The sequence below is a fragment of the Podarcis erhardii genome (assembly GCF_964252035.2).
Source record: "Podarcis erhardii genome assembly, chromosome: 7".
NCBI classification, from domain to species: domain Eukaryota; kingdom Metazoa; phylum Chordata; class Lepidosauria; order Squamata; family Lacertidae; genus Podarcis; species Podarcis erhardii.
The window spans coordinates 88210161-88235141 of NC_138511.1; the positions used below are offsets into that span (position 1 = coordinate 88210161).

A 24981-nucleotide genomic window follows, 5' to 3' on the forward strand; every position below is an offset into this window, starting at 1 on the left:
GAGAGCATGAGAGCCACAAGGCCCACAAGGGAGCCATGGCGTCTCTGGGAGCGGCTGCGGCCTCGGGAAGAAACAAAATGGCGTTCCCGCCTTTTTCAGAAAAAGGCGGGAAACGCCATTTGGCCCTCCCACCTCCATGGGCTCCTCCTGGGCCTGCCTGGCCATGTGGGGGGTGGAATCCAGCTGCCCCCAAACTCTTCCCTGCCCCAGACAATGGGGGGGGGTGAACAAGAAGCTGGGAGGGGGAGCAGCCAAGAGGGAAACTCGGGGGGCAAACTCCCTCAGGAAACAGGACAAAGGAGAGGATGAGGCCAAGGGAAAATCCTCACAAAACTGGCAACCGTTTCTCTCAGAGACACAAAGGCCCTGCCTGTCTCCAGAAGGAGAGTCTTCCCCATCTAGTAAAAGACTCTATGAACTGAAAGTGGAGGCGCTATATGTAGTTTTCTTTTGGGGTGAGCTGGCCTGACCAAAAACCCCTCACAGCTATGGGCAAAGGCTGGCTGGGGGGCCTCCCAGCCTGACCCACTGGAGCGGCAGAAGGGGTTGGGTGGAAGCCAAGGGCAGGCTCCCTCACAAAATGGTGGCCTCTCCTTCCTCAGAGGTCTGTTTGTTTGTTTGTATTTTAAGAAATATTTTCATTTGTCCAAAGATATACAAAAGTTCACACTGAATACGAAGTATCTTTTAATGATACAGCAGAATAAAAGTGCTTTTACGATCTAATCTTTTAAAAAAAGGAACAGTAGCAAAAAGAAGAAAGGGGGAAAGAAACAGAAGAGAGAGGAAAAAGAAAGAAAATGGAAGAGAGAAAAAAGATTAAAAGACTTCTGGTTCTCTGCCCTGCAACTAAATACAGTATCCACTCATTGATGTTGTTGTTGTTGTTTAGTCGTGTCCGACTCTTCGTGACCCCCTGGACCAGAGCACGCCAGGCACTCCTGTCTTCCACTGTCTCCCGCAGTTTGGTCAGACTCATGTTTGTAGCTTCGAAGACACTATCCAACCATCTCGTCCTCTGTCGTCCCCTTCTCCTTGTGCCCTCCATCTTTCCCAACATCAGGCTCTTTTCCAGGGAGTCTTCTCTTCTCATGAGGTGGCCAAAGTACTGGAGCCTCAGCTTCAGGATCTGTCCTTCCAGTGAGCACTCAGGGCTGATTTCCTTCAGAATGGATCGGTTTGTTCTTCTTGCAGTCCATGGGACTCTCAAGAGTCTCCTCCAGCACCAACCTCCAACTCATTAACCTCCAACTATTTTATTATCTACAAGCCAGTGATTTTTTTCAATCTTCAAATCCAGATGTCACAAGTTCATTTTCTCTTTCATGCAAAAAATCCACAAGGAGATTCCAAACCTTAGTAAATGTCAATAATGATTTTTCTCTAATTAAACACATTAGCTTTGCCATCTCAGCTAAGTCCAATAATTTTCTCAACCATTCCTCTACAGTAGGTAGAGCTCCATCTTGCCATGTTTGTGCATATACATAACAACCTCGCTGCTGTAATCTTATGTTGGAATAATTTTCTAAAGTCCTTTTCCAGTTGTGCTTCCTTGGAGGTTTTTAAGTAGAGGTTGGATGGCCATCTGTCAGGGATGCGATTCTTGCATTGCGGGGGGTTGGACTAGATGATCTTTGAAGTGCCTTCCAACTCTGCTGTTCTAGGAGACTATGAAAGCACAGAGCAGGGCTTAGCACTGCTGCAGGGAGAAAGGCTTGAGCCACGAAAAGCTCACCTGTTACTGGAATTTTAAGGTGTCATAAATAATACGAATGTTCCTAAGTGCACAAGGTAAACATACATGTGCATAAACCACATGTCTGAAATGGTACTTGAGAGCAAGACCAGATCCATCTTTAGCCCCCAGTTAGAAGGTAGCAGGTAGAAGGAAGCTCTTGACAAAACCTTTCGCAATAGGCAGAGTTCTTTTCACTTGCTAATCCCTCAAATCCACTAATTGACAAACTTCTCACCAACCCCAAATTTTAGTTCCAATTAGTTCCTGCCTCCACTCATTCTTCTCTGGCAAATAATGAACCTAGGGGACACTGGGTCCCTTGATTGGGAGTTGGGCTGTACAAGCCAAGCCCAAAATTTTGTCTTCTATCAGACTCAAGGAAGAAGCCACCCTCTTTAGCAGAGGCCTACCTTGCACCAGGGGAAAGGAGTTGGGATACTCAGGGGTAGAAGCGGGGGAGGCTTTGGCCTGCAATACTCACTCTTCTCCCCAGCAACAAAAGTAGAGGGTGGAAGTTAACTTGGGGCTTAGTCACACTTCCTCTTGGCCACTGTTTCCCCAAGGGGAAACTGCTCTCCGTCAGAGCAAATGACAATTTGGGTTCCCCCCGGATAGCCATTTGTGCCAAATTATCGCTAAAGAGCAGTTTTTCCCTAGGAAAGGGGTGGGGTTGGGGCAAAGGAGAAACAAGGCACAGCACAAGCAGAAGTTTCGAGGAGCCTTCAGCCCCACAGCCTACTATGAGATGCACATCAATAGATAGGAAGCTGTCTTATAATGAGATCATTCATCCACGTAGCTCAATATTGTCTAAATGGACTGGCAGCCATAGTTCTCCAGGGTTTCTGGCAGGAACCTCTCCCAGTCCCACCTGGTGACACCATTGGGGATTGAACCTGAGACCACTGCATGCCAAGAAGACTCTCTACCTATGACCGTTCCCCTTTAATGGCAGGTGCTAGTTTGGAAAGACCCCACATATAAATTGTAGGGATGGCTAAGTCGGGGCTAGAGATCCTTTGCTCTTTCAGTCACACAACACATGCTCTGAAGGCGGTGTGGGTGTGGAGATAAAGGAAGAACTCCCACCTCCTTACAGACGTTCACCTGAAGAACCAAAGTCTTGGCAAGATGTTGTCTTCATCCCCATCCATGGACACTGGAGCCTCCTAAAGTGAGGGCTGCCTCTTAAAAGGCATCCATGCAAGACTCAACATGTGGGGCTCTGCAGTACAGAATGGTCATATCTCAGGGGTCCTTTGCTAGTGCCTCCCGCTCCCCGGTTTCACATTGGCAGGAAACCATATGCTAGCACAGAAAAAAAGTGCTGTTGGGGACCCCCTCCATGGAGTCACCTCCCTCCTCCCACCTCCATAACAGAACCTTCTCAACTTGGCAACTTTGGAACCGAGTGACTGTTGCATCATCTCTCGTTCCGGAGTCAGGCAGGGGTTCTCTTGGCTCCAGGGCGCGGCTGAACCTCTCTTTGCAAGAAGCCACGTTGCACCCGTGTTCCTGAGCTTGGGCGAGCCCAGAACGATGGTCACAATCGAGTCGGAATCGGACTTCTACGACGTGTTTGAGATCCTGGGGAAGGGCACCTTCGGGGAAGTGGTGAAGAGCTGGAAGCGCAGCACAGGCGAGATGGTGGCCATCAAGATCCTGAAGAACGACTCCTACCGGAGCAGGATCATCAAGAACGAGCTGAAGCTTCTGCAGACCATGTCCGAGGTGGACTCGGAGGAGTCCCACATCGTTCAGTTCCACGAGTTCTTCCACGACGAGCTCAAGTTCTACCTGGTCTTCGAGCTGCTGGAGCAAAACCTCTTTGACTTCCAGAAGGAGCACAACTTTTCCCCGCTGCCCGTCCGGCACATCCGGACAGTGACCATACAGGTGTTGAGGGCCCTGGCCAAGCTGAAGGAGCTCTCCATCATCCACGCGGACCTGAAGCCCGAAAACATCATGCTGGTGGACCAAGTCAGGTACCCTTTCCGAGTCAAGGTGATCGACTTTGGCTCAGCCAGCATCTTCAACGAGGTGCGCTACGTCAAAGAGCCCTACATCCAGTCCCGCTTTTACCGGGCACCCGAGATCCTGCTGGGCCTGCCCTTCTGCGAGAAGGTGGATGTCTGGTCCTTGGGCTGTGTGATGGCCGAGCTGCACCTGGGTTGGCCCCTCTATCCTGGCAACAACGAGTACGACCAGATCCGGTACATCTGCGAGACGCAGGGGATGCCTAGGCCCGCCCTGCTCAACGCGGCCAGGAAGGCTCACCTTTTCTTCAAGAGAAGCCAGCACCCCGAGGTGGTCAACTCCTGGCAGCTGAAGACCCCGGCGGAGTACCTGGCCGACACCAAGGTGAAGTCAGTGGAGAGGAGGAAGTATGTGCTCAAGTCCCTGGACCAGATGGAGACGGTCAACGTCCACAGGATGATCTACCCGGACACGGAAGCCCTGGCCGAGTACTTTGACCTGCGCAGCATGGTGGAGCTCATCAAGCGCATGCTGACCTGGGACTCACACGAGCGCATCACGCCCAGCGCTGCCCTGAAGCACCCGTACGTCTCCACCCAGCCTCTGAAGCAGAACTACGACCTTACCCAGTACTACCAGTTCTGCCTGCGCAGCCTCCACGAGTCGCTGCCCAGCCACAGCAAGACCGAGGAGGAGGCGCAGCTCTACAGCGCCATGGAAGAAGAGCGTTTCTACTCGGTGCGCGACAGTTTCCAGGAGGAGAACAGTGCCCATGGCATCCAGAGGACCACCAGCCAGATGGATGACCTCAGCATCGCCGAGGCCGGCCAGGAGGCACCCCTGAAGGTGTGGGGAGAAGGGCCCAGCGGGGGGCTGTATGAGCCGACCCACCCCGGGCCCCCGGAGGCGGCATCCGGCCGGCGCAAGCCTGTCCTGCAGAGTCTACGCTTGCGCCAGGAGCAACCGCAGCAAGAGCCCATCCCGGCCTATTACCGGAACCGCCGCGGCAGCCCCCGGCACCGCAAGGCATCCCACCATGCCAAGCCAGACCCCACCTTTGAGAACCTGATCCTGCTGGGGCAGTACTCCCCCGAGGAGCCCCCCACGTGGGAGAAGGAAAGCAACACCAGCACAGCCTCCCTGCCAGAGTCCAACGCCAGGGAAGACCCCGGCTACCCCAGGGGCTTGATGCTTTCGCCCACCGCTCAGGTAACGAGGGCTGGGGAGAAAGGGCCACAGCAGGGCGGGGGGACTGACCTGCGGGGGTCTCGGAGGAGCCGTGAGCCCAAGAGTTGAGGCAATGGATGGGTCTCGGCTGAAGATGGGTCTTGGGGAAGAGTCATGGCTCAGGGCAGTGCATCTGCATTGCAAGTTCAATCACCGAAAGCAGAGTTGGAAGGGACCCTGAGGGTCATCTAGTCCAGCCTGCTGCAATGCAAAAATCTCACCCATGACAGATGGCCACCCAACCTCTGGTTAAAAGCCCTCAAGGAAGGAGAGTCCACCACCTCTCATGGGAGTCCGTTCCACTGTTGAGAGCCAACCCCAGAGGGCTATTGCTGCTGGTCCGTGTGGACAATACTGATTAAGATGGGCCAAGATGGGCCTGACTCGGTATACAGCTGTGTTCCTCTTCCTGTGTACCAAAGAAAGAGTCCAAGGTGTGTCCTCAAGTGTTGGAACAGGGCCACCACCAAGCCTCTGGAGCAACTTCTGCAGTGGGCTGAGCCAGGAGAGGGTGCACCTGTGAAGGAGGAAGGAAGGGTCTCCAAGGATCCAGAAGGTGGTGGAAGGTCCCTTGGAAACTCTGGCAATACTTTAGTTGCCAGGGTTAGGCTCCCTTTCCCTTCACCCAGATAGAAAAATCAGGCTGCCCACCTGCTCTCAGACCAATGGTGACCCCTTTTGCCCCCTGTATTGCTTTGTTGCTTTCCACACGTGCCCCCTTGGTTCCACGAACTTGTCCCTAGTGCTCCCTACCCCACCTGATTAGAAGCATTATTCAGACTAGCGCTTGGTATGACCCCCATACAAATTATAAACATTCACAATTTATTCAAAAGCCACTTACAACTATTTAGCTGAATTAATTCAGCAAAACTGACTAACTTGGTCCAGAGATGCCTGGTTTTCAAAATCTGACAGTCCTTTGGCAAGAGTCTTGGGTACCACATTCAGCAAATTCAGTAAATTCCTAACACGATGGATGGATGATATCAGTGTCTGGTTTAAAGACCCTTAGCAGGAGCCATAAATCACCACCTCCAGCACCTCTCTGCCACCCACTTGCCTTCTAGCACCCCCGCTAGGAAATTCTACTGTTTCCCCGGAGGGAATTGTTGGTCTAGGTCACTGTTTCTCAAACTTGGGTCCCCAGATGTTGTTGCACTACAACTCCCATCATCCCTGAGCTCTGGCCTTGCTAGCTAGGGATGATGGGAGTTGTAGTTCAACAACATCTGGGGACCCAAGGTTGAGAAAGGCTGGTCTAGATCTTTCCTGCCTTCCAGACAAGCTTGAGCCAGGAGTGAGGGTTAGTGAGGGTTAGGTGGTGTTGTGGTTAGAGTGTTGGGCTAGGACTTGGGAGAAACCAGGGCTCGAATCCGGCCCCTCCACAACTCGGCCATGATGCTGATCTGGGGCCAGGCACTGTCCCTCTCAGCTTGCAGAGTTGTTGTGGAGATTAAATGGAGGGGAGAACGATGAACATCACATTGAGCTCCCAGGAGGAAAGATGGGCTATTAAAATGAGTGAAGGAGGCTTGGAGGTAAACGGCTGAGAAAATTATGTGAAGATGGAAATAAATGGGGGTGCGGTGGGGAGTGAAGCCTGACACCAAAATATTCAGCAGGGAAAAGCAGAATTTCTCCATCTCTCGACGATGGTGAAAGGGACACAGCTATCCTATTATCACAAAATCCAGGTGAGAGTCAGGTCACAGTGCCAGGTGTGGGGTGAAACCATCCCTCCTACTCCAGTGAACCAGTGGGTCTTGTGGGGAGAGAATTATGTGCCAGCTTTGTGCTGCAGCAGCGAAAGAGGCAAAGCCCATCCTCTGGGAAGAGATGCAGAGCGAAACAAGTATCTTGCTGCTGTGAGCTGCGCATGGGCGTAGGCACATCAGGAAATGGGTTGTAGTTCCGATGGCCCCACTTCCCAGTGGGTGTAGCAGAGCTGGGGAAAAGGGCCAACTGCCTTACTCCCCACCTCCAAAAATGGGACAGATAAACCAACAGGTGTGATAAGGTGGGGGGGGTGTAATAGGGGATGATATGAGAAAAGGTTAGGGAGGAGGGGAGAGCATATTATTATTATAGAAAGGTCGCAGTGCTTGGGACTTAAATTTAGAGAAAACGTAAGTGAAAGAAGCTTCTGAAACTATTTATGCTATGGGGGAAATTCGTAATGCTCGATAGAGCTCCTGGGCAGATAGCCACTGGTCAGGGATTCTGTAGCTGTGATTCCAGCATTGCAGCGGGTTGGACTAGATAACCCCAGGAGGACCCCTTCTATATAGCTATTATCTCCAATCACCTAGAGCTACTGCTTCACAAGTGCCCTGAAACATATCCCTCTCCCTGCTGACCACCAGGGCTGCTTGCACCATGAGTGCAGAACAAAACACAGAACCACAGAGCTGGAAGGGACCCCCATAGCCACCTAGCCTGCAGGGAATCGGGGGCTGGCGTTGGGACGTGGGTCCAGTAACTTGGTGCCATCTTTCTCTTTGGCAGAGAGCGCAGCCAGAGGTGTACGAGCCAGCCGCCCAGCTGCCTGGGCCCACCAGCTGGCTGCCGAAGGAGAACTGGCTGGCAGAGCACGGCATGGAGCGGGGGCCCCTCAAGGCAGTGCTGCACGCTTCCCGGAACCGCCACCAGCTGCAGCCGTACCTGCAACACATCACCAGCCACCACTGACCCCGCGGGCCCTCCCCACCCCCCCACCCCGGAAGAGGGCAGGCGCAGCAGAGAGATGGCCCCAGCCGGGGGCCTTCGAAACAGATTCCTTTGTAGCCACTAAATATATAGACTGTTCCTCGCTGCCCAAAGCTACTTGCTTTAATAAAAGCCACCTTACTCTTACCGAACTATGCGGAGCCCTGATGGCAGTGTGACAAGGTGCACCAGGCTGGATGGGGCGGAGGGGGGGGGGAAGTCCCCTCTATTCCAGAGCAAAAAAAAGGCCTGCCAGTCTGTCTTGGCAAACGGCAGCCTGGCCCCCCCCCCACCGCCTCTATCCTCCCAGCAGCACCAGATGCACACAAACACACTTGACCACAGCAATAATAAACTCTTTATCCAATTGCAGAAGGCGTTGGCGGCACATTTGTCTAGGGACTGGTCCACGCCCCACCCAGACCAATGCATGGCTCCCCACCCAGGGGATGGAAGGGTCTCAGTCCCACGGGGCAGCTTCTGCTTTTTAGGCCAGCCACTTCCTTGTGGGCCCCATCAGCCCATCTGCTAGCTGGGTGCTCATTCCCCCACCCTCACCCCATGGTGGTTCAGACCGGCACAGCTCCTTGTGGGGCTGCCTATGGGGTTTGTGACCAGAGGCTTTTCGCACCTGCTGCATTGGCCCACTTGCAACACAACAGCCCTGTGTTGTACACAAAAATCTGCCCTTTTTTCCCTTATGGGGTATCCAAGAGCCCATATAGAGTCCTTACAAAGGTTCCCTATTGGTAGGAGAAAATAACAGAGGCCAACCAGAGAATATTGAGAAGCAAAGCCTGATCTTTATTGATCTGTTGCAACAGGGTCCTCACTCACCACACGCAGGAGGGAGGAGGAACCTCGAACAATGGCACGCAAGGCCTTATATAGACATTTGAAATTCCCTGCCCTGGAGCTCAAGACCACCCCTCCATACATCATGCACACATCACAGAAGGGGTGTAGTTCAAGACCCCCCAGATACATCATACCTACATCACAGAAAGGGCAGTCTACAGCAGAAATCTGAGTGCTATGTTTTCCTCCTGTCTGCCAGGTTACCTGTTGAATGGTCACTTGATTGGATTGCCTGGGGAGCCTGGCCAGTCTTTTGTAATGATAGATACTTAGTTCCTGAGCCAGGTCACAGGCTCACACCCTATTCATATCTTAAATGTGCCCTTAAGACAGGATTTGTGAAGGGAAAGACAATGGGGAGGCTTTTCCATTTTCCTCTGACCTTGCAGAGGAAACATTTGGGAATCAAAAAGGGTTTCAGGTCGGTCTTCCTGTGCTGATCTATGTACGTGCTTGGTTGGTACACTTATGAACATTTAACATATATCTAAGACCTCAAAATTCCTATCACACCTGCAGGGCTACCAGGGGGCACCCAGTACTTCTCCGTTCAACCGACATCCCTGCGGTTTACTTAGGAGTGTAGAAGCAGCCCACACTCTCTCCCAGACCTCAGGAGGGTGTGATGGTCACTTACAACTGCAGTCCTGAATTCCCAGTAGCCTGAATGCCAGGTAATCCTAAAGCCCTGAGGGTGACCACTGCACACACGTTTCAGCCTCAAATTCAGGCACTTGCTCGGGAATAAAAGGAAATGGAAGGGGGATTCAGGCAGAAGGGAAAGGCAAAATATGAAATAACCTGAGCACTGCCTCTGCAATGGAACAAATCCAAGCCGATCCACTACACTCCTTGTTCAAGTATCAGCAAGGTGGGTTGACCTCACAGTTTTTATTGTTTGACATTTTATTATGTTTTTATATTTTGCTGGAAGCCGCCCAGAGTAGCTGGGGAAACCCAGCCAGTTGGATGGGGTATAGATAATAAAATTATTAATAATATTATTATAGAAGACCCTGCCTTGGATCCCTGATGTTGGAAAAGGAAAAGGATCCCTTGATGTTGGGAGGGGCAGGAGCTGAAAGAAGCAGCCCAGCTTTGGAAAGACTCCTAGCTCCCTTTATCATGGGAGGAGGTGACTTTTGGCTCCATGTGGTTAGGTTTCTCAATCCCTCAGGTACTCACTTTAAGTGCCCTCTTTGCATATGAAGAGGCTTGGCAGGAGATCCCTGACACACAGGAATTGTGGGCAGCTGCCCTTTCTTTGCAAGTGCATTGGCAGGCAGCCACAGAATTATTAGAAGCATAGGTTGGAGGGGACCCCGAAAAGACTGTAAATTTTTTCAATATGCAGTAACAGCAGCAAGAGTGTTACTGGCCCAGAAATGGAAACAACAAGAAATACCGACTGGAAGAATGGAGAATGAAACTGTTAGACTACGCAGAGCTAGATAAACTGACAGGGAAGATTAGATATTTAAGAGACCAAAAGTTCATCGAGGACTGGGGGAAATTTGTGGAATATCTGGAACATATAAGTGAGGGACAGATGACGCTAAAGGGATTTAAAGAAGCACTGTGAAAAACTAAGAAGTATTGTCTAAAGGGAATAGGAAAAAAGAGATAAATAATGTCAATATAAATATGAGAAATGCGTAATTAAAATTATAACTATGGATGATTTATGGAACAGCTGAGGGAAGTCCAAAAAAGGAAATAAGTTGTGAAAAACGATGTGAAATTAATATATTTTGTTTTGTTTTGTTTTTTGATGTTAATTAATAAAAATTTATATGCAAAAAAAGGTTGGAGGGGACCCCAAGGGTGATCTAATCCGACCCCCTGAAATGCAGGAACCTCAATTAAAGGATCTATGGCAGAGGGCCATCGAAGAGTCCTGGCAGGGAGAGGGTGTGGCAGGCCTTGGAAATGGCCTCCCTGGGGTACACAGAGAGAAGGAAGTTGCCCTGAGAGGACAGAGTCTCAAAGATGCGCATTCCCAGCATGTTTGCACTTCCATCGCAGTGATGTATACGCTGGCTTGGTCCAGGCTGCAGAATGGAAGATAGCAGGATCCCCAAGGTGGGCTGTGTGGGGAGATGGTGTCAGGCACCAGGCTCACTGCCAGACCACGTCCGCACTACAAAGATGTCTGCAAACATGACATGAAGGCTGGTGACATCAATAGGAGTATAGCATCTACATCAAGGGAAGTAATAGTGCCACTGTATTCTGCTCTGGTCAGACCTCACCTGGAGTACTGTGTCCAGTTCTGGGCACCACAGTTCAAGAAGGACACGGACAAACTGGAACGTGTCCAGAGGAGGGCAACCAAAATGGTCCAAGGCCTGGAAACGATGCCTTATGAGGAACGGCTAAGGGAGCTGGGCATGTTTAGCCTGGAGAAGAGGAGGTTAAGGGGTGCTATGATAGCCATGTTCAAATATATAAAAGGATGTCACATAGAGGAGGGAGAAAGGTTGTTTTCTGCTGCTCCAGAGAAGCGGACACGGAGCAATGGTTCCAAACTACAAGAAAGAAGATTCCACCTAAACATTAGGAAGAACTTCCTGACAGTGAGAGCTGTTTGACAGTGGAATTTGCTGCCAAGGAGTGTGGTGGAGTCTCCTTCTTTGGAGGTCTTTAAGCAGAGGCTTGACAACCATATGTCAGGAGTGCTCTGATGGTGTTTCCTGCTTGGCAGGGGGTTGGACTCCATGGCCCTTGTGGTCTCTTCCAACTCTATGATTCTATCCATCATGTGGGAATCCCTTGCAGACAACCACAGTGCCTGGAGACAGGCAGGTTGTGTGGCCATAGCCATGACCAGAGGAGGAAAGGCCACTGGGAGGAGCACAGAGAGAAGAAACGCCCTTCTTCTTCCCCGGCTGGAACAAAACATGTCTCTCCCGTATCGGTTTCTGCAGCCACAGCAGGTGCTGTGATTCTCCAGCTGTTTGACTTCACCCCCAAAGGTGCACCCTCTTGAGACAGACAGATGCCAACCATATCTCATACTTTCCAGTTAATTTCCCCATCACATTTTTTGTGGGGGTGGAATTGGTTACTCAAGAGCCCTAAACCTTAGTTGCAGAACCTGAATTTGCCAGTATGGGATTGAATCCCACCACGAAACAGGGACAATCTGGAAGCACCCCTACATGCTGGACAGGTTAAATTTTGGTATCTATTATTATTATTATTATTGGATTAGAGGGCAACTCTCGCTTCCTGCGGCTTCCAGCAACTGGTTTTCAGAAATACTGTACTGCTACCTTCGACTGCGGAGGCAGATCAGTTTCCAAAATTGCACGGCCATTGCCACTTGCAAGTGACACAAAGAGAGCACTGCAGACGAGGGGGAGCCCAGTTTCGATCTGGGGTGCAGGAAGGACCCAGAAGAGCCAGGCAAAAATCTCTGCAGGCGGAATCAAAGAAGAAACTAACGCAGCAGTTCTCCTCCCGTCCTCGTCGCGGCCACCTAAGAGTTAATAGAGCATGGGGAGGTACCATCAGACACCTTGGGGGGCGAACGGATGCAGAGCAGGGGATTCTGACCTCTTTTCCCAGGGCACAACAACAAAAACCTCCACTCGCTTTTTATCCCATTTTATCCCTTACTATACAGGGCTACGGGGCCCAGTTCCTTCCCTTGCCGCTTCAGAGTGCCCCCCTTCACTGGCTATAATGGTTCGTCCTGAGCGGTCGCGCCTCCCTTTGTCTCGGCCGTCCTGGGAAGGAACCATTCTCACAGAGGGGGGGAAGTGAATAGAAGAATTCGTTTTCCAAGGGCGGCGGTCAAAATCAAGCTGCCCACCCCCCGTCCGCCACAGAATAATTTTCAGTCAGGGGCATAAACTGGGAGCAGCGCTGCTCGGCTTTTCCGCGCTGTGAAGAACACGCTTTCGCCGTCTCCTCTCCCGAGGGCAGATGGTACGGTCCCAGGTGGTGCTTAGGAGTTCCATTCAGGGGGCGGAGCCTCTGCCTCTGCTTTTAACTCGTTCTTTGCCGGCGAACAGCTCGCAACCCGGGGGAAAGGGGTCGGATGCGGTGAACCGCTGTGATTTTCAGGGCGAAGGGCGGCATATGTTGGTAAATAACCACAACAATAACAATAACTTGCTGGGCAGGGTCCCCCCCCACCTCCGTCCTCCCACTCACAGTCTGGCTGCTGGGATCGGGTGGGCAGCAGGGAGGCACTCTGCACGTGCTCAGAGGCGCAGCTACCACCCAGCAGGTTCCGGGGCGGCGGGGGCGGATCCTGAGCGGGAGCCCCGCCTGGGGGCCGGCTGGCCGGCTGCCGCGTCTCCGCCCCGCCCGGGGCTGCCGCTTGTCCCCGTCCGGAGGAAAGCGCCGCCGCCGCCGCCGCCACGACAGCTGTTGCTCCGCCGGCCGGAGGTAAACGGGGGTGCGCGGCGGTGGGGCCGGGCCGGGAGTCCCTGGTGGGGCGGATCCGCTTTTGTGGGGCGCACAGATTTCGAGACGGCTTGGAAGGCGCATTGAATTCCGATCGGGGCGCGTCTGGGGCTCTCCTTTGACCTGGCCTGGAGGAGGTCTCTCCCCCCCCCATTTCTTTCTCCCCACCCCAGCTTCCCATTAGGAAGCAATCGGGCCCCGCCTGCCTTGCACCTGCGGGCTCCCGCGTCACGTCGGAACGGCGCCCTGGACGTTTCACCCAGTCACCGGGCGGGCGCGCTTCTCCTCCCCCCAGCCGGAGTCCAGCAGAGGCCGCCTCCCTGGTCAGGGGTTGCCCGACTCTCGTCAGCCCCACACACGGCCAAGGGTCAGGCAGTTCGGCAGCATTGGAGGGCGCCACGTTGGAGGGCGCCACGTTGGCTATCGCTGCGAGGCTCTCCAAGCATCTCCCAGGTCTGAGAAGCCCCGAGCTGGAAGTGGGTTTGGGTCCCGCGACCCTCTGGGGGTCTCCTCCCAATCCGGATTACAGAAAGTGTCCTCAGGCTGAGTTCAGATTCATAAAGCAAAGGCCACTGGCCAATCTAGGTTAGTATTGTCTGCACTGACTGGCAGGTGGGAGGACCATCCCAGTTGCCCCTGGAGATGCGTTTGAGGCTTCAACCAGAGAAGGGCCAGAACTCAGCCGGAGGACACCTGCCTTGCATGCAGAAGGTCCCAAATTCAGGCTCCAGGCAGGGCTGGGAGAGTTCTACTGCTGCCAATCAGTGTAGGAGATACTGGCCTAAGATGGCCTCACTCTGTATATGGCCGCTTCCCAGGTTCCTGCATGCAGAGTGGATGCCCTATAATGCTGAACTGCTTGGGGCTTCTTCCCCCAAAACCATGTGATTTGTTCCTGATAATTTTCGCTGTGTGTTGGCCTTCAAGAGAGCAGTGTCAGCATTTCAGGAAAGAAGCGTTAGCTCAGCCTCAGAGCCTGGCTTCGCGTGAAGAAAGTCCCAGTTTTGGATTCCAGCACTTCCAGTTTAAGGAAAAGGGTGGGGTTGGGAAGGCTCCCTTTCTCCTCTCCTAAGATAATTCTAGAGAGCTCAGCTGCTGCCAGCCAGAGCATGCAGTGCAAGGCTCAGTGGGGAAGTATGCTTCACGAGTGAAGAAGATTTTTCAGCCTGAGAGCTGCATTCCCTTCAGGAATTAAATTTCTATACCGGCCTTCACTCCAAGATCACAGGGCTGTTTACAATATAAAAATACAAACCATAATACAAGAAGAAGAAGAGGCGTTTGGATTTGATATCCCGCTTTATCACTCCCCTTCAGGAGCCTCAAAGCGGCTAACATTCTCCTTTCCCTTCCTCCCCGACAACAAACACTCTGTGAGGTGAGTGGGGCTGAGAGACTTCAGAGAAATGTGACTGGCCCAAGGTCACCCAGCAGCTGCAGGTGGAGGAGCGGGGAAGCGAACCTGGTTCACCAGATTACGATTCCACCGCTCTAACCACTACACCACACTGGCTAACAAGATAGAGACTCAACAGACTGCCTTGCCAGCACCCTCAGCTACCTTGCAGCAACAAAGGGAAGAAGAAGAAGAAGAAGAAGAAGAAGAAGAAGAGGAGGAGTTTGGATTTGATATCACTTGTGTGCCATTGTTCTGGGTTCCTCCTCCCTCCTGAGTGTGGTGAAGGGAGCACCCTGTTGCAACAGATCAATAAAAATCAGGCTTACTAGCTGCTTTGCTTCTCAATATTCTCTGGTTGGCCTCTGTTATTTTCTCCTACCGATAGGGAACCTACGTAAGGACTCTATATGGGCTCTTCGATACCCCATAAGGGAAAAAAGGGCAGATTTTTGTTTACAACAGTTTGCATCTTTTAAAAAAGAAGGAGAAGGAAAAGAAGGGGGGGAATGCAAATTATGGGCATGGTGAAATACGAGAAAAGAAATTGCATCAATATAGATTTTACGATACAAAGCGTATTTGTTTTCTGTGGTCTGCCTTGCCAACTTGCCCCTTCAACACAATTGGTCCTAAGAGGCTGTTTCTGGTCAGTACAGCATGAATTTTTAAAAATGTAATAATTATAGTTAGTTATATATATTGGTCCTTTACTAACAATCCCAGCGTGGTTTGACATCCAACCCTACCCTGCTTTTTCAAGTGAAATATGGGTCTGTCTGAAATGCCAACATTGTGGCATGAAACCCCAGAGAACATGGGCAGGAAGGCTACTCTCTGGAGAAGACAGTGCACTCTGCACAAACTCAGAGACCCTCTCATCCATGGCTATACTTAATGGGTCCCAGGGCTGAGCCCAGAGGTTGCAAACTGGGAGTAAGTCCTAATTTTGAGAGCCACTGGCACAGCTGACCCTTCCCTCCTTCATTCCTTATTTTTTAAAATGGGTCTCTCTGTGGGCAGCTGCTGAGTTGAAGTAGGTATGAACTGGGCAGCACCTTAGTCACCTCTTGTAATAAAGCGGTGCTTTCATTTTAAAAGATATATTAAGTTCCTCACACAACCTTGATGGCAGAAAGTGAGGAGGAATTAAAGAACCTTTTAATGAGGGTGAAAGAGGAGAGCGCAAAATATGGTCTGAAGCTCAACATAAAAAAACCCCGAAGATCATGGCCACTGGGCCCATCACCTCCTGGCAAATAGAAGGGGAAGAAATGGAGGCAGTGAGAGATTTTACTTTCTTGGGCTCCAAGACGCCTGCTTCTTGGAAGAAAAGCAATGACAAACCTAGACAGCATCTTAAAAAGCAGAGACATCACCTTGCTGACAAAGGTCCGTATAGGTAAAGCTCTGGTTTTCCCAGTAGCGATGTATGGAAGTGAGAGCTGGACCATAAAGAAGGCTGATCGCCAAAGAATGGATGCTTTTGAATTCTGGTGCTGGAGGAGACTCTTGAGAGTCCCATGGACTGCAAGAAGATCAAACCTCTCCATTCTGAAGGAAATCAGCCCTGAGCGCTCACTGGAAGGACAGATCCTGAAGCTGAGGCTCCAAGACTTTGGCCACCTCATGTGAAGACAACCTGGAAAAGACCCTGATGTTGGGAAAGATGGAGGGCACAAAGAGAAGGGGACGACAGAGGACGAGATGGTGGGACAGTGTTCTCGAAGCTACCAGCATGAGTTTGACCAAACTGCGGGAGGCAGTGGAAGACAGGAGTGCCTGGCGTGCTCTGGTCCAGGGGGTCACAAAGAGGCAGACATGACTAAATGACTAAACAACAACAAGCTGGCCTTGGTGACTGAAGCTATTTCCACATTCCAAGCAGTGTTGCTCCCAGCCTTAACCCAGCACTTGTGACCCAGATTAGAGGAGGAAGTTACACTCCTTTAATCCAGCTGCTTTTGCATTTTGGAGGAGTTGTGGCTCTCCTCCATAATTGCCTGGGCTGACTCACAGTGCCTGCCTGCCTGCCTGCCTGCCCTGCCTGCCCTTCCCACCCCCACTTTCATTGGGACCTGGCCAAGTTTTTGTCCGAACCATGTGGAGGGCACCAAGTTGGGAAAGCCTGCTTTAAGGGCATGCAAAAAAAGGGGGGGGTGTTTCTGTGCAGAATTTCAAGTAGCTCCCTTGGTCTACTTCACATTCTCCTCCTCCTCCTCTTGCTCCTTAGGCATCTGTTTGCTTCTGGCCAAACCTCACCTGTGTTTTTCCTGCCTTCACGCTGCTGTTCTTGGCCAGGGCGGGGGGGGGGGGGCAGGGAATGAGAATGCTGGAAGCTTCAGGACAGATAAAATGAAGTATTTATTTGCGCAGCACATAGTTGTTGTTGTTTTTATTAGTTATATTTTTGTCGGTGTTTCGCTGGGTATTACATTAATTTCATTTTCATAATATGCTCTTTTTAATTTTTTTTATGAAAGATTCTTGATTTACAAAAGTGTGTGCAATGTCTGTCTGTCTGTCTGTCTGTCTCTCTCTCTCTTGTATATTTCCCCCCCATGTAACATTTTTACAAATCAGTTTCATTTGTTGAAACATTGGGAAGAAAAGGGGGAAAGGGGGGGGAGATGGATGGGGTTGGGGTCGAGTGGCAATGTTTCTATTTTACTTACTATATGTGGGGTTTGGTGTCAGCGTTGCTTGGGCAGGTTCTCTGCTGTTCGCTTGTGTTCTTTTGGTGGTGAGAGAGGTTGTGATTATTCATTTCAATAATCAGGGTGTGATTATTCATTTGTGGTTGGCTGTGGTGGTCTTTGTTTTCATGTGTGAGTGGGGTGGGTGGGTGTTTTGGATCAGGTTAGCCATATCGATTTGTAGAGAAGTAGAGAAGATGCAGAGGATTGTGGGATGTTAGCAGAAATTATTGTCAATGACTCAAGCCCAGTCAAGCAATGCTTTCATCGTGGACACAATGGCGTGTTCCATTTTTCAAAATTCCTCATAGCAATCCCACCTGACTGGAGGGTGCCTCCTTGGTTCTGGCCCTCCCCAATTCCCCCCACAGTCAAAATCCAGCACAGCTGCTGAGTCCCTTGCTGACCTTGCAGAGGATGCTGGGGCTCTGGGCTGCCCAGGTGTGATCCTGCGCTTGAGGCCGCATGAGGCAACTTGGCCAGATGTCGGTTTGCCTTTGGCTACCAGGGAGATCTGGCCGCAGAGTTCCTCTGTGACGCTGTAGCTGCCTTCACTCTCCTCCTTGTCTCCTTCCCAGGCCTCTGGAGGTTTTTCCTGCCCGTTCTGCCTTGGCCATGAAGCCCCATGTCACCTACCACCAGGTAAATCCTTGCTTGCCTAAATCGGGTGTGTCCAAAGGGATGGATCAAACTAAACCGTTGCACCAGCAGGAGCTGCAAGAGTTCCATTGCCCCCCCAGAACAGTGCCCAGGGGGCAGGAGGGAACCTCGTTCTGTTTGGTACCCTCAAGAGCTGGGATAACTCAGTTGGGAGAACGTGAGTCTCTTAATCTCAGAGTGGTGGGTTCAAGCACCACACTGGGCAAGAGATCCCTGCGTTTGAAGCGGGCTGGACTAGATGACCCCAGGGTCCCTTCCAATGCTATGATGCTATGATTCTAAGTGCTTGCATTGACAGTCATAAAAGTGCGACACTGCACTCCTCCCAAACGCTGGACGTACGGCAAGTGTGTCCCCGCCCCCCAGCCTAATGAATGAATGAATTTTGTTATTTCGGTCGCAGACGAGTTCCAGCCCACATACAATATCAAGGAAGTCATAAAACATGATAGGGATACATTTGAATTTGAAATTAGGTATAACAGGGACAAAACAGATATAGGAACAGTTAAAAAATATATATATTAAAACTTAGTCATTAACATATAACCTAAAATTATCATTTCAAACCTTAATCATTATGATAGCACAGCTTGTTCCCTAAGTTTTATGGCAATCGCACAGAATTTAGCTACCCTTAAAGTGATCTCAGGATCCTTGTCCCCTACCAGGGATTTTAGACAGGGATCCATTTGGAGATTTTTGCATAGCAGGGGTAATAAATACCGAGCGTATATCCCCACAGAAACGGCAGTGTAACAAGGCATGAGAGACAGCAGCCTAATGATTTGTTTATATATTTTGTAAAATATATGCACTGCTTTTTTGCAAAAGGGAAAAAGCCCTCGAAATTTGCAGAAAAAGTTAAAACCATAACATTATCATCATTCATCATTTTTAATTTGTATACCGCCTTTCTATCTTACAATACTCAAGGCGGTTTACGCGCTGAAGAAGCAAAAATTGTACATCTTATAACAGTCTAATGCAATACAAAAATGTGAAAATAAAACAACTTTAAAATAGGCAACCTACATTAAAAAAGTAACATTCAATAATAATTAGAATATTATAAAATATAGAATATAGAATATTATAAAATAATATCAGCATATAAAAGTTAAACAGAAATCCACTCAGCAGTGGAAACTATAATCAATAAAACAACGGCAAGCCACAGTACATAAAACAATACAATACACCTTGAGAAGCAGAGGGTGGAGCAAGGCAGGTGGAAGGCGGCCTTGCCTGATGGAGTCTCTCCCCTCACCGTAAGGGAAATTAACAGCAGTGATTTAAGGCTTTCAAAAAGGTAAAAGGACCAAGTAGGGTAAAAACGGACTAGAGCTCGCATCTCTTTTTTTTCTTTTTTTTAATATAATATTTATTGAAATTTCAAAAAAGTTTACAAAGGTAAGAAAAAGATTAAAAAAATACAAAATACAAAATACAGAAAAAATAAACACAATTAAAAGTAATTCCATAACTTATCTTTCATTTACTTGTTTCGCTGACCTCCCCACACCTCCCTTTTTTGTATTCCAGTTCAGTTGGTTAATTCAGCAAATCCTTTCCCTCTTTATTTTTATCTTAATCCCTTATCTTAATATATTATAACTTTACTTTCTCGCCTGTTAACAATCCATTTTCACCTACTCCTTTCTAGTGTTACTGCTAAGAACCACTTAACTTCATTCCGACATCATTCTAACATTCATTGATTTTACAATATTTCTTCCAATCTTCTTCCACCGACTCTTCTCCCTGGTCTTGGATTCTGCTAGCCATTTCCGCCAATTCCATATACAGTGGTGCCCTGCAAGACGAACGCCTCGCAAGACGGAAAGCCCACTAGACGAAAGGGTTTTCTGTTTTGGAGGCGCTTCGCAAAACGAATTTCCCTATGGGCTTGCTTCGCAAGACGAAATGTCTTGCGAGTTCCTGCGGGTTTTTTCCCCTCCCCCCTTTCCTAAGCGCTAAGCCGCTTATCAGCTGATCCGCTAAAAGCCGCTAAACCGCTAATAGCGCTAATCCGCTAAGCTGTCAATGGGCTTGCTTTGCAAGACGAAAAAACCGCTAGACGAAGAGCCTCACGGAACGGATTAATTTCGTCTTGCGAGGCACCACTGTATTCCATCACCTTCATCTGCCATTCTTCCCGGGTGGGTAAATCTTGTGTCTTCCAATACTTTGCAATGAGAAGTCTTGCTGCTGTTGTAACATACATTAAAAAAAGTTCTATCCTTCTTTAACACCAATTGGCCGACCATGCCCAGGAGAAAGGCCTCTGGTTTCTTCAGAAAAGTATATTTAAATACTTTTTTTCATTTCATTATAGAGCTCGCATCTCAGGGTTGTGTGTTCAATCCCCATGTTGGGCAAGAGATTCGGGGTCCCTTCTAATTCTGTAATTCTATGATCACCATTCTAAGCATTTGGACAGGCATGTCTAAAGGAAGATGCTTTTACCAGGTGCCGAAAAGAGCACAGGGAAGGCGCCCGCCTGATTTCAAGAGGCAGGGAGTTCCGAAGGTTGCGGTCTGCCACACTAAAAGGTCAAAGTTCTTACAAAGGAAGGACAGGGATCATGTTGCATCTGTGACAGTGACAGTTCTGCCAGTCTCTCTCCCCCCCCCCCTTTCCTCTCGCATCAGCTCCACTGTGATGAATGGGAGCCGGGGGAGCTATTTGCGCAAGCCTCGTTCCCCTTGAGGAGGCAGACTTCCTCCTCGTAAATGTGTGGGGAAAGGAGAAGCCAGCTGGGCTTCCTGCCTCCAGCTCCGACGTGGGGCTGGATGTCCCCAAAGGGGTCGCAGGTGAGTGCGGTTCACCTGCCTGTCTGCACACACTGCGGATCCTGAGATCCTGCTGCCTGGAGTTCCCAGGGTGTTTCATCTCTCCACTTCCTTCCTTTCAGCTGAAGGCGCTGCACAACCCTGAGGAGCCCCCACTGACCCAGCAGCCCAGCTTGGCTCCAAAGAAGGTTAGTCTCCTCTTCCTCCTCCCCTTCCAGGTTCTGGTGAAGAGCCTGAGCTGGGATAAAGTCCCATCTCCCACCCCCCACAAAAAAACCTCACCTCTCAAGCCATGGAAAAAGAGGCACAGTCCTATAAATGGAATAATAACTGGTTAAGGAACAGTTTCGCCCACGGAAGAATGCAGAAACTGGAGTCCCCCAAAGGTTAACATTGTGACCTGTGCAGTGGGGACTCCCTCTTCAGACCTGGGTCTGGGTGCAATTATTATTATTATTATTATTATTATTATTATTATTATTATTACTATTACTATTGTTATTATTATTATTATTATTATTATTATTTACCCTGCCCATCTGGGCAGCTCCCAACAGAATATGGATAATAATATAGTGATAAAACATCAACATTAAAAACTTCCATGGAAAGGGAGGCGTCGAAGGTTACACCCAAGCTTTAATGATTTAATGTTGTAATGCCTGCATAGGAGCCATTTCTAGACGGCCTCCTCCTCACTCAGCTGAGGGGCTGGACCACATGGCAGGGAGCTGCCCTCCCCCCTTAGTCAACACAGCTCCACAATCCTGGGCTGCTGAGGTCCAGCTGCTGAATTGCTCTAGAAGTGCCGGACGCCCGGATTCCAGGACAAGACCTGCCAAGGAAAATAAAAAACTTATGGAAGAACGAGGAAATCCCAACGAAAGAACAGCAGCGAGAAAAATTGATGAGCTACACAGTGTTGGCTAAATTGCGGGACAAGGACAACTGTGACTTTAAGGATGAATGGGAGCTTTTCACGAATTATCTAAGACAACAAAAAGGAACTGGACTCCTTGGCAGGTTTTGAAAAAACATACAGTCATACCTTGGGATAAATACACTTCAAGATAAGTATTTTTGGGTTGCGCTCCACAGTGACCCGGAAGTAATGGAGCGTGTTACTTCTGGGTTTCGCCGCTCACGCATGCGCAGACGCTCAAAATGACGTTGCACGCATGCGCGGAAGCGGCAAAACGTTGCACGCATGCGCAGAAGCGGCAAAACGCGTCTTACGTTCTGTTCAGGATGTGAACGGGGCTCCGGAAGGGATCCCGTTCACACCCCGAGGTACCACTATACACAAACTTATTGGTTGATAACATGGTAGACAGATAATGTAAGGGTATGTATAATTTTATAAAATGCAGAGAATAACGTGCTGAGAAATCAGAGAGAGGAGCTGAGGGAAGTTTTAGGGGGTGGGGGAAAATGGGGGAAAAATAATGAATATGATATGTTCTGATATTTTGTTTTGTTGAAATTGTTAATATAAACCGTTTTTTAAAAAAAGAAGTGCTGAACACCCACTTCCGTCCCTCTTTCTCCTTCGCAGGACTTCCGCTGTATCCTCGTGGTGGCCATCCTCTCGACGATGCTGGCGACCGCCCTCCTTTTCCACATGTTCATTCTCCCCTTTCGTGGTCTGACCTCGGCAGGGAAGGAGGCGGCTGCCGGGCCTTACCTGGGCAACTGGTGCAACGATCCCTGCAGGTGAGGGCTCTGCCTGCGGCGAGGTTGTTCTGGGCCTCTTCTTGGCACAGTTACTGCCCTTGGAGGGGGTAAAGGTAAATGGACCCCTGACCATTAGGTCCAGTCGTGGCTGACTCTGGGGTTGCGGTGCTCATCTCGCTTTAGTGGCTGAGGGACCCGGCGTACAGCTTCCGGGTCATGTGGCCAGCATGACTAAGCTGCTTCTGGTGAACCAGAGCAGCGCACGGAAACGCCGTTTACCTTCCCGCCAGAGTGGTACCTATTTATCTACTTGCACTTTGATGTGCTTTCGAACTGCTAGGTTGGCAGGAGCAGGGACCGAGCAACGGGAGCTCACCCCATCGTGGGGATTCGAACCGCCGACCTTCCAATCGGCAAGTCCTAGGCTCTGTGGTTTAACCCACAGCGCCACCCGCATCCCTGGAGGGGGTTATGATGAATTAATTCAATTTGTATAATGCCCTATGCCCATCGATCTCAGGGTGGTTCACAACATAAAATGACAACATGAAAAACAGAAAAGGCATAATAAAAAATTTAAACAAAGCACAAGCTGCTTCTCTGCTGAGACTGTGACTTATGGAGTAAATGCTGTTCTTTTTTCTTTTCTTTTTTTCATAATATGTTTATTAAATTTTCAACAAAAAAAACAAAAACAAAAAACACACACTAACAAATGCAATAATAGCAACAAAGAAAAATATACATATAAACAATATCAAATCCATAAAATCGCGTTCTCCGAATCTCATTACTTCCCTCCCCACCCCACTCCTGGTTCCTCAAATTTTCTTTTCAGCTGCATATAATTTCTACTCCAAATTATTATTTTTTACCTCAGATTCCTAAAATTACAAGTGTTTTAAAAATCCTGCCAATGTATTAACCTGTTTACAATACTTTTGCAAATACATAATAAACATTTCCCATTCTTTTTTAAATTCCTTGTCATCTTGATTTCTGAGCTTTCCAGTTAGTTTTGCCATTTCAGCGTAGTCCATTAACTTGGTTTGCCAGTGTTCTTTGGTCGGGACTGCTTCCACATTCCAGAGTACACGCTGTTCAACTCTCTGAGATTTATAGTTGAGGGACAGGGCAGCGCATGGGGGCCGTGTGGAAATCTCTGGACCCTGGGATGTCGATAAGCACAATTCATTTTCAGCTTGGCAACCTTGCAAAAAGAAAAAGGTGCCTAGACTAGGGTTACCAGACATCGCCTGTTCCTGGGGACAGTCCCCGGATTTGCCAATCTGTCCCCAAACTCCGTCCCCAGAATGTCCCCAGATTTGCAAATCTGTCCCCGGGAAATGTGGCAGTCTAGTCGCAGCAGCCTGGAGCCAGCCTGGTAGCGCAGTTGGCTCTGGCTGGCTTCAGGCGCTGCTCGCTGCCCTGGCGCCCGCCATTTTTCCTCACCAGAAGTCCTGATATGATGTGTTACACACAAGACACATCATATGGAGATTTCCGGGAAGGAAAAATGGCGGGAGCCATGGCAGTGAGCAGCTCCTGAAGCCAGCTAGAGCCAACTGCGCTACCAGGCTGGCTCGGGGCTGCTGACTGCTGACTGCTGCTGCTGCCGCCACTGCTAAGGGGGAACCAGGGATGTCAGGCAGTATAGATCTCCTGCATCTTCCCCCTTTGTTTTGACCGATTGGGGGAGGCTCGGGAGTTGTGGGCGGGCGGCCGTTGCCCAGTTTTTTAAAAACTCTGCGCATTTATGTTTCACAGGGTGCGAAAGAAGGGCTTTGCACCTTTATACACTGTGCATGTGTGCTTGGGCCCAGGGTCTTTTGCCTCACCATCCCCACTACTGACTCCTTGTTGCTACACAGCTTCAACAACAACAACAACAAAAGTGTCCCCAGATTCATTGAAAAAAATCTGGTAACCATAGCCTAGACATTGCATTGTGGCAACTGTAATCTGGGTTTTAAGGTGCCGTTTGGCGAATAGCTTACGTATCTGAGTTTCTCACCCTGCCTACAATAATAAAACATCGAGAAAGTTCAGATTGACACACACAGCGTTGTGAATCATAGCTGTCAACTTTTCCCTTTTCTTGCGAGGAATTCTATTCGGAATAAGGGAATTTCCCTTTAAAAAAGGGAAACGTTGACAGCTACGTTGTGAATCTTCCAGACCAACCAGCCTGCATTCCAAGGAGACTTGCAAGGGGAGAGGGTGTCTTGCCCCCCCCCCCCCCCGCAAAAGCTGCCCTTCCTCTCCTCCTCTTCTTCCTCAGGAGCGTCCTGGTGGAGAGCATCCCCGAGGGGCTGACGTACGACGACAACAGCACCCTCAACCCTTCCATCTTCGACGCCTGGAAGACCCTCCTGGGAGACGCCACCAGCAGTGTGGACATCGCCTCTTTTTACTGGACCCTGAGCAACAAGGACACCGGCACCCAGGACCCCTCGGCCAGCCAGGTGGAGAGCTCTCTCCGGAAACGGCCTCGGTCAAGGGCCATCGCGGCTCAGGGGTGGGGGCACCAGAGGGTCCTGGGTTCGGTCCCCGGGGGCATCTCCAGGTGGGGCTGGGAGGGGCAGCCCATCTGACACCCTAGAGAATCATAGAATCCTAGAGTTGGAAGAGACCCCAAGGGCCATCGAGTCCAACCCCCTGCCAAGCAGGAAACACCATCAGAGCACTCCTGACATATGGTTGTCAAGCCTCTGCTTAAAGACCTCCAAAGAAGGAGACTCCACCACACTCCTTGGCAGCAAATTCCACTGTCGAACAGCTCTTACTGTCAGGAAGTTCTTCCTAATGTTTAGGTGGAATCTTCTTTCTTGT

The 24981-nt window shown here is 49.9% G+C and overlaps 2 protein-coding genes across 2 annotated transcripts in view; both read left to right on the top strand.

Moving 5' to 3' along the window:
* Positions 1-2170: 2170 nt before the first annotated feature.
* On the top strand, positions 2171-8029 carry HIPK4 (homeodomain interacting protein kinase 4). Its single transcript, XM_081869062.1, has 2 exons — positions 2171-4927; positions 7454-8029. The coding sequence occupies exons 1-2, from the start codon at positions 3281-3283 to the stop codon at positions 7634-7636; spliced, it is 1830 nt and encodes a 609-aa protein (XP_081725188.1). The 5' UTR covers positions 2171-3280; the 3' UTR covers positions 7637-8029.
* Positions 8030-11814: 3785 nt separating this feature from the next.
* Positions 11815-24981, top strand: part of PLD3 (phospholipase D family member 3) — a 32771-nt gene continuing 19604 nt past the window's right edge. Inside the window, 8 exon segments of the mRNA XM_081869017.1 lie at positions 11815-12539; positions 12542-12569; positions 12571-12645; positions 12647-12910; positions 17599-17662; positions 20598-20663; positions 22031-22188; positions 24431-24614. Coding sequence (XP_081725143.1) covers positions 12443-12539; positions 12542-12569; positions 12571-12645; positions 12647-12910; positions 17599-17662; positions 20598-20663; positions 22031-22188; positions 24431-24614 — 936 coding nt within the window. The 5' untranslated portion in view covers positions 11815-12442.

Excerpts from the sequence above, each read along its gene's own strand:
- HIPK4 (XM_081869062.1), top strand. The coding sequence starts at position 3,281 with ATGGTCACAATCGAGTCGGAATCGGACTTCTACGACGTGTTTGAGATC. Across the intron at positions 4,928-7,453 it reads TGCTTTCGCCCACCGCTCAG|AGAGCGCAGCCAGAGGTGTA; the intron begins GTAACGAGGGCT and ends TCTCTTTGGCAG.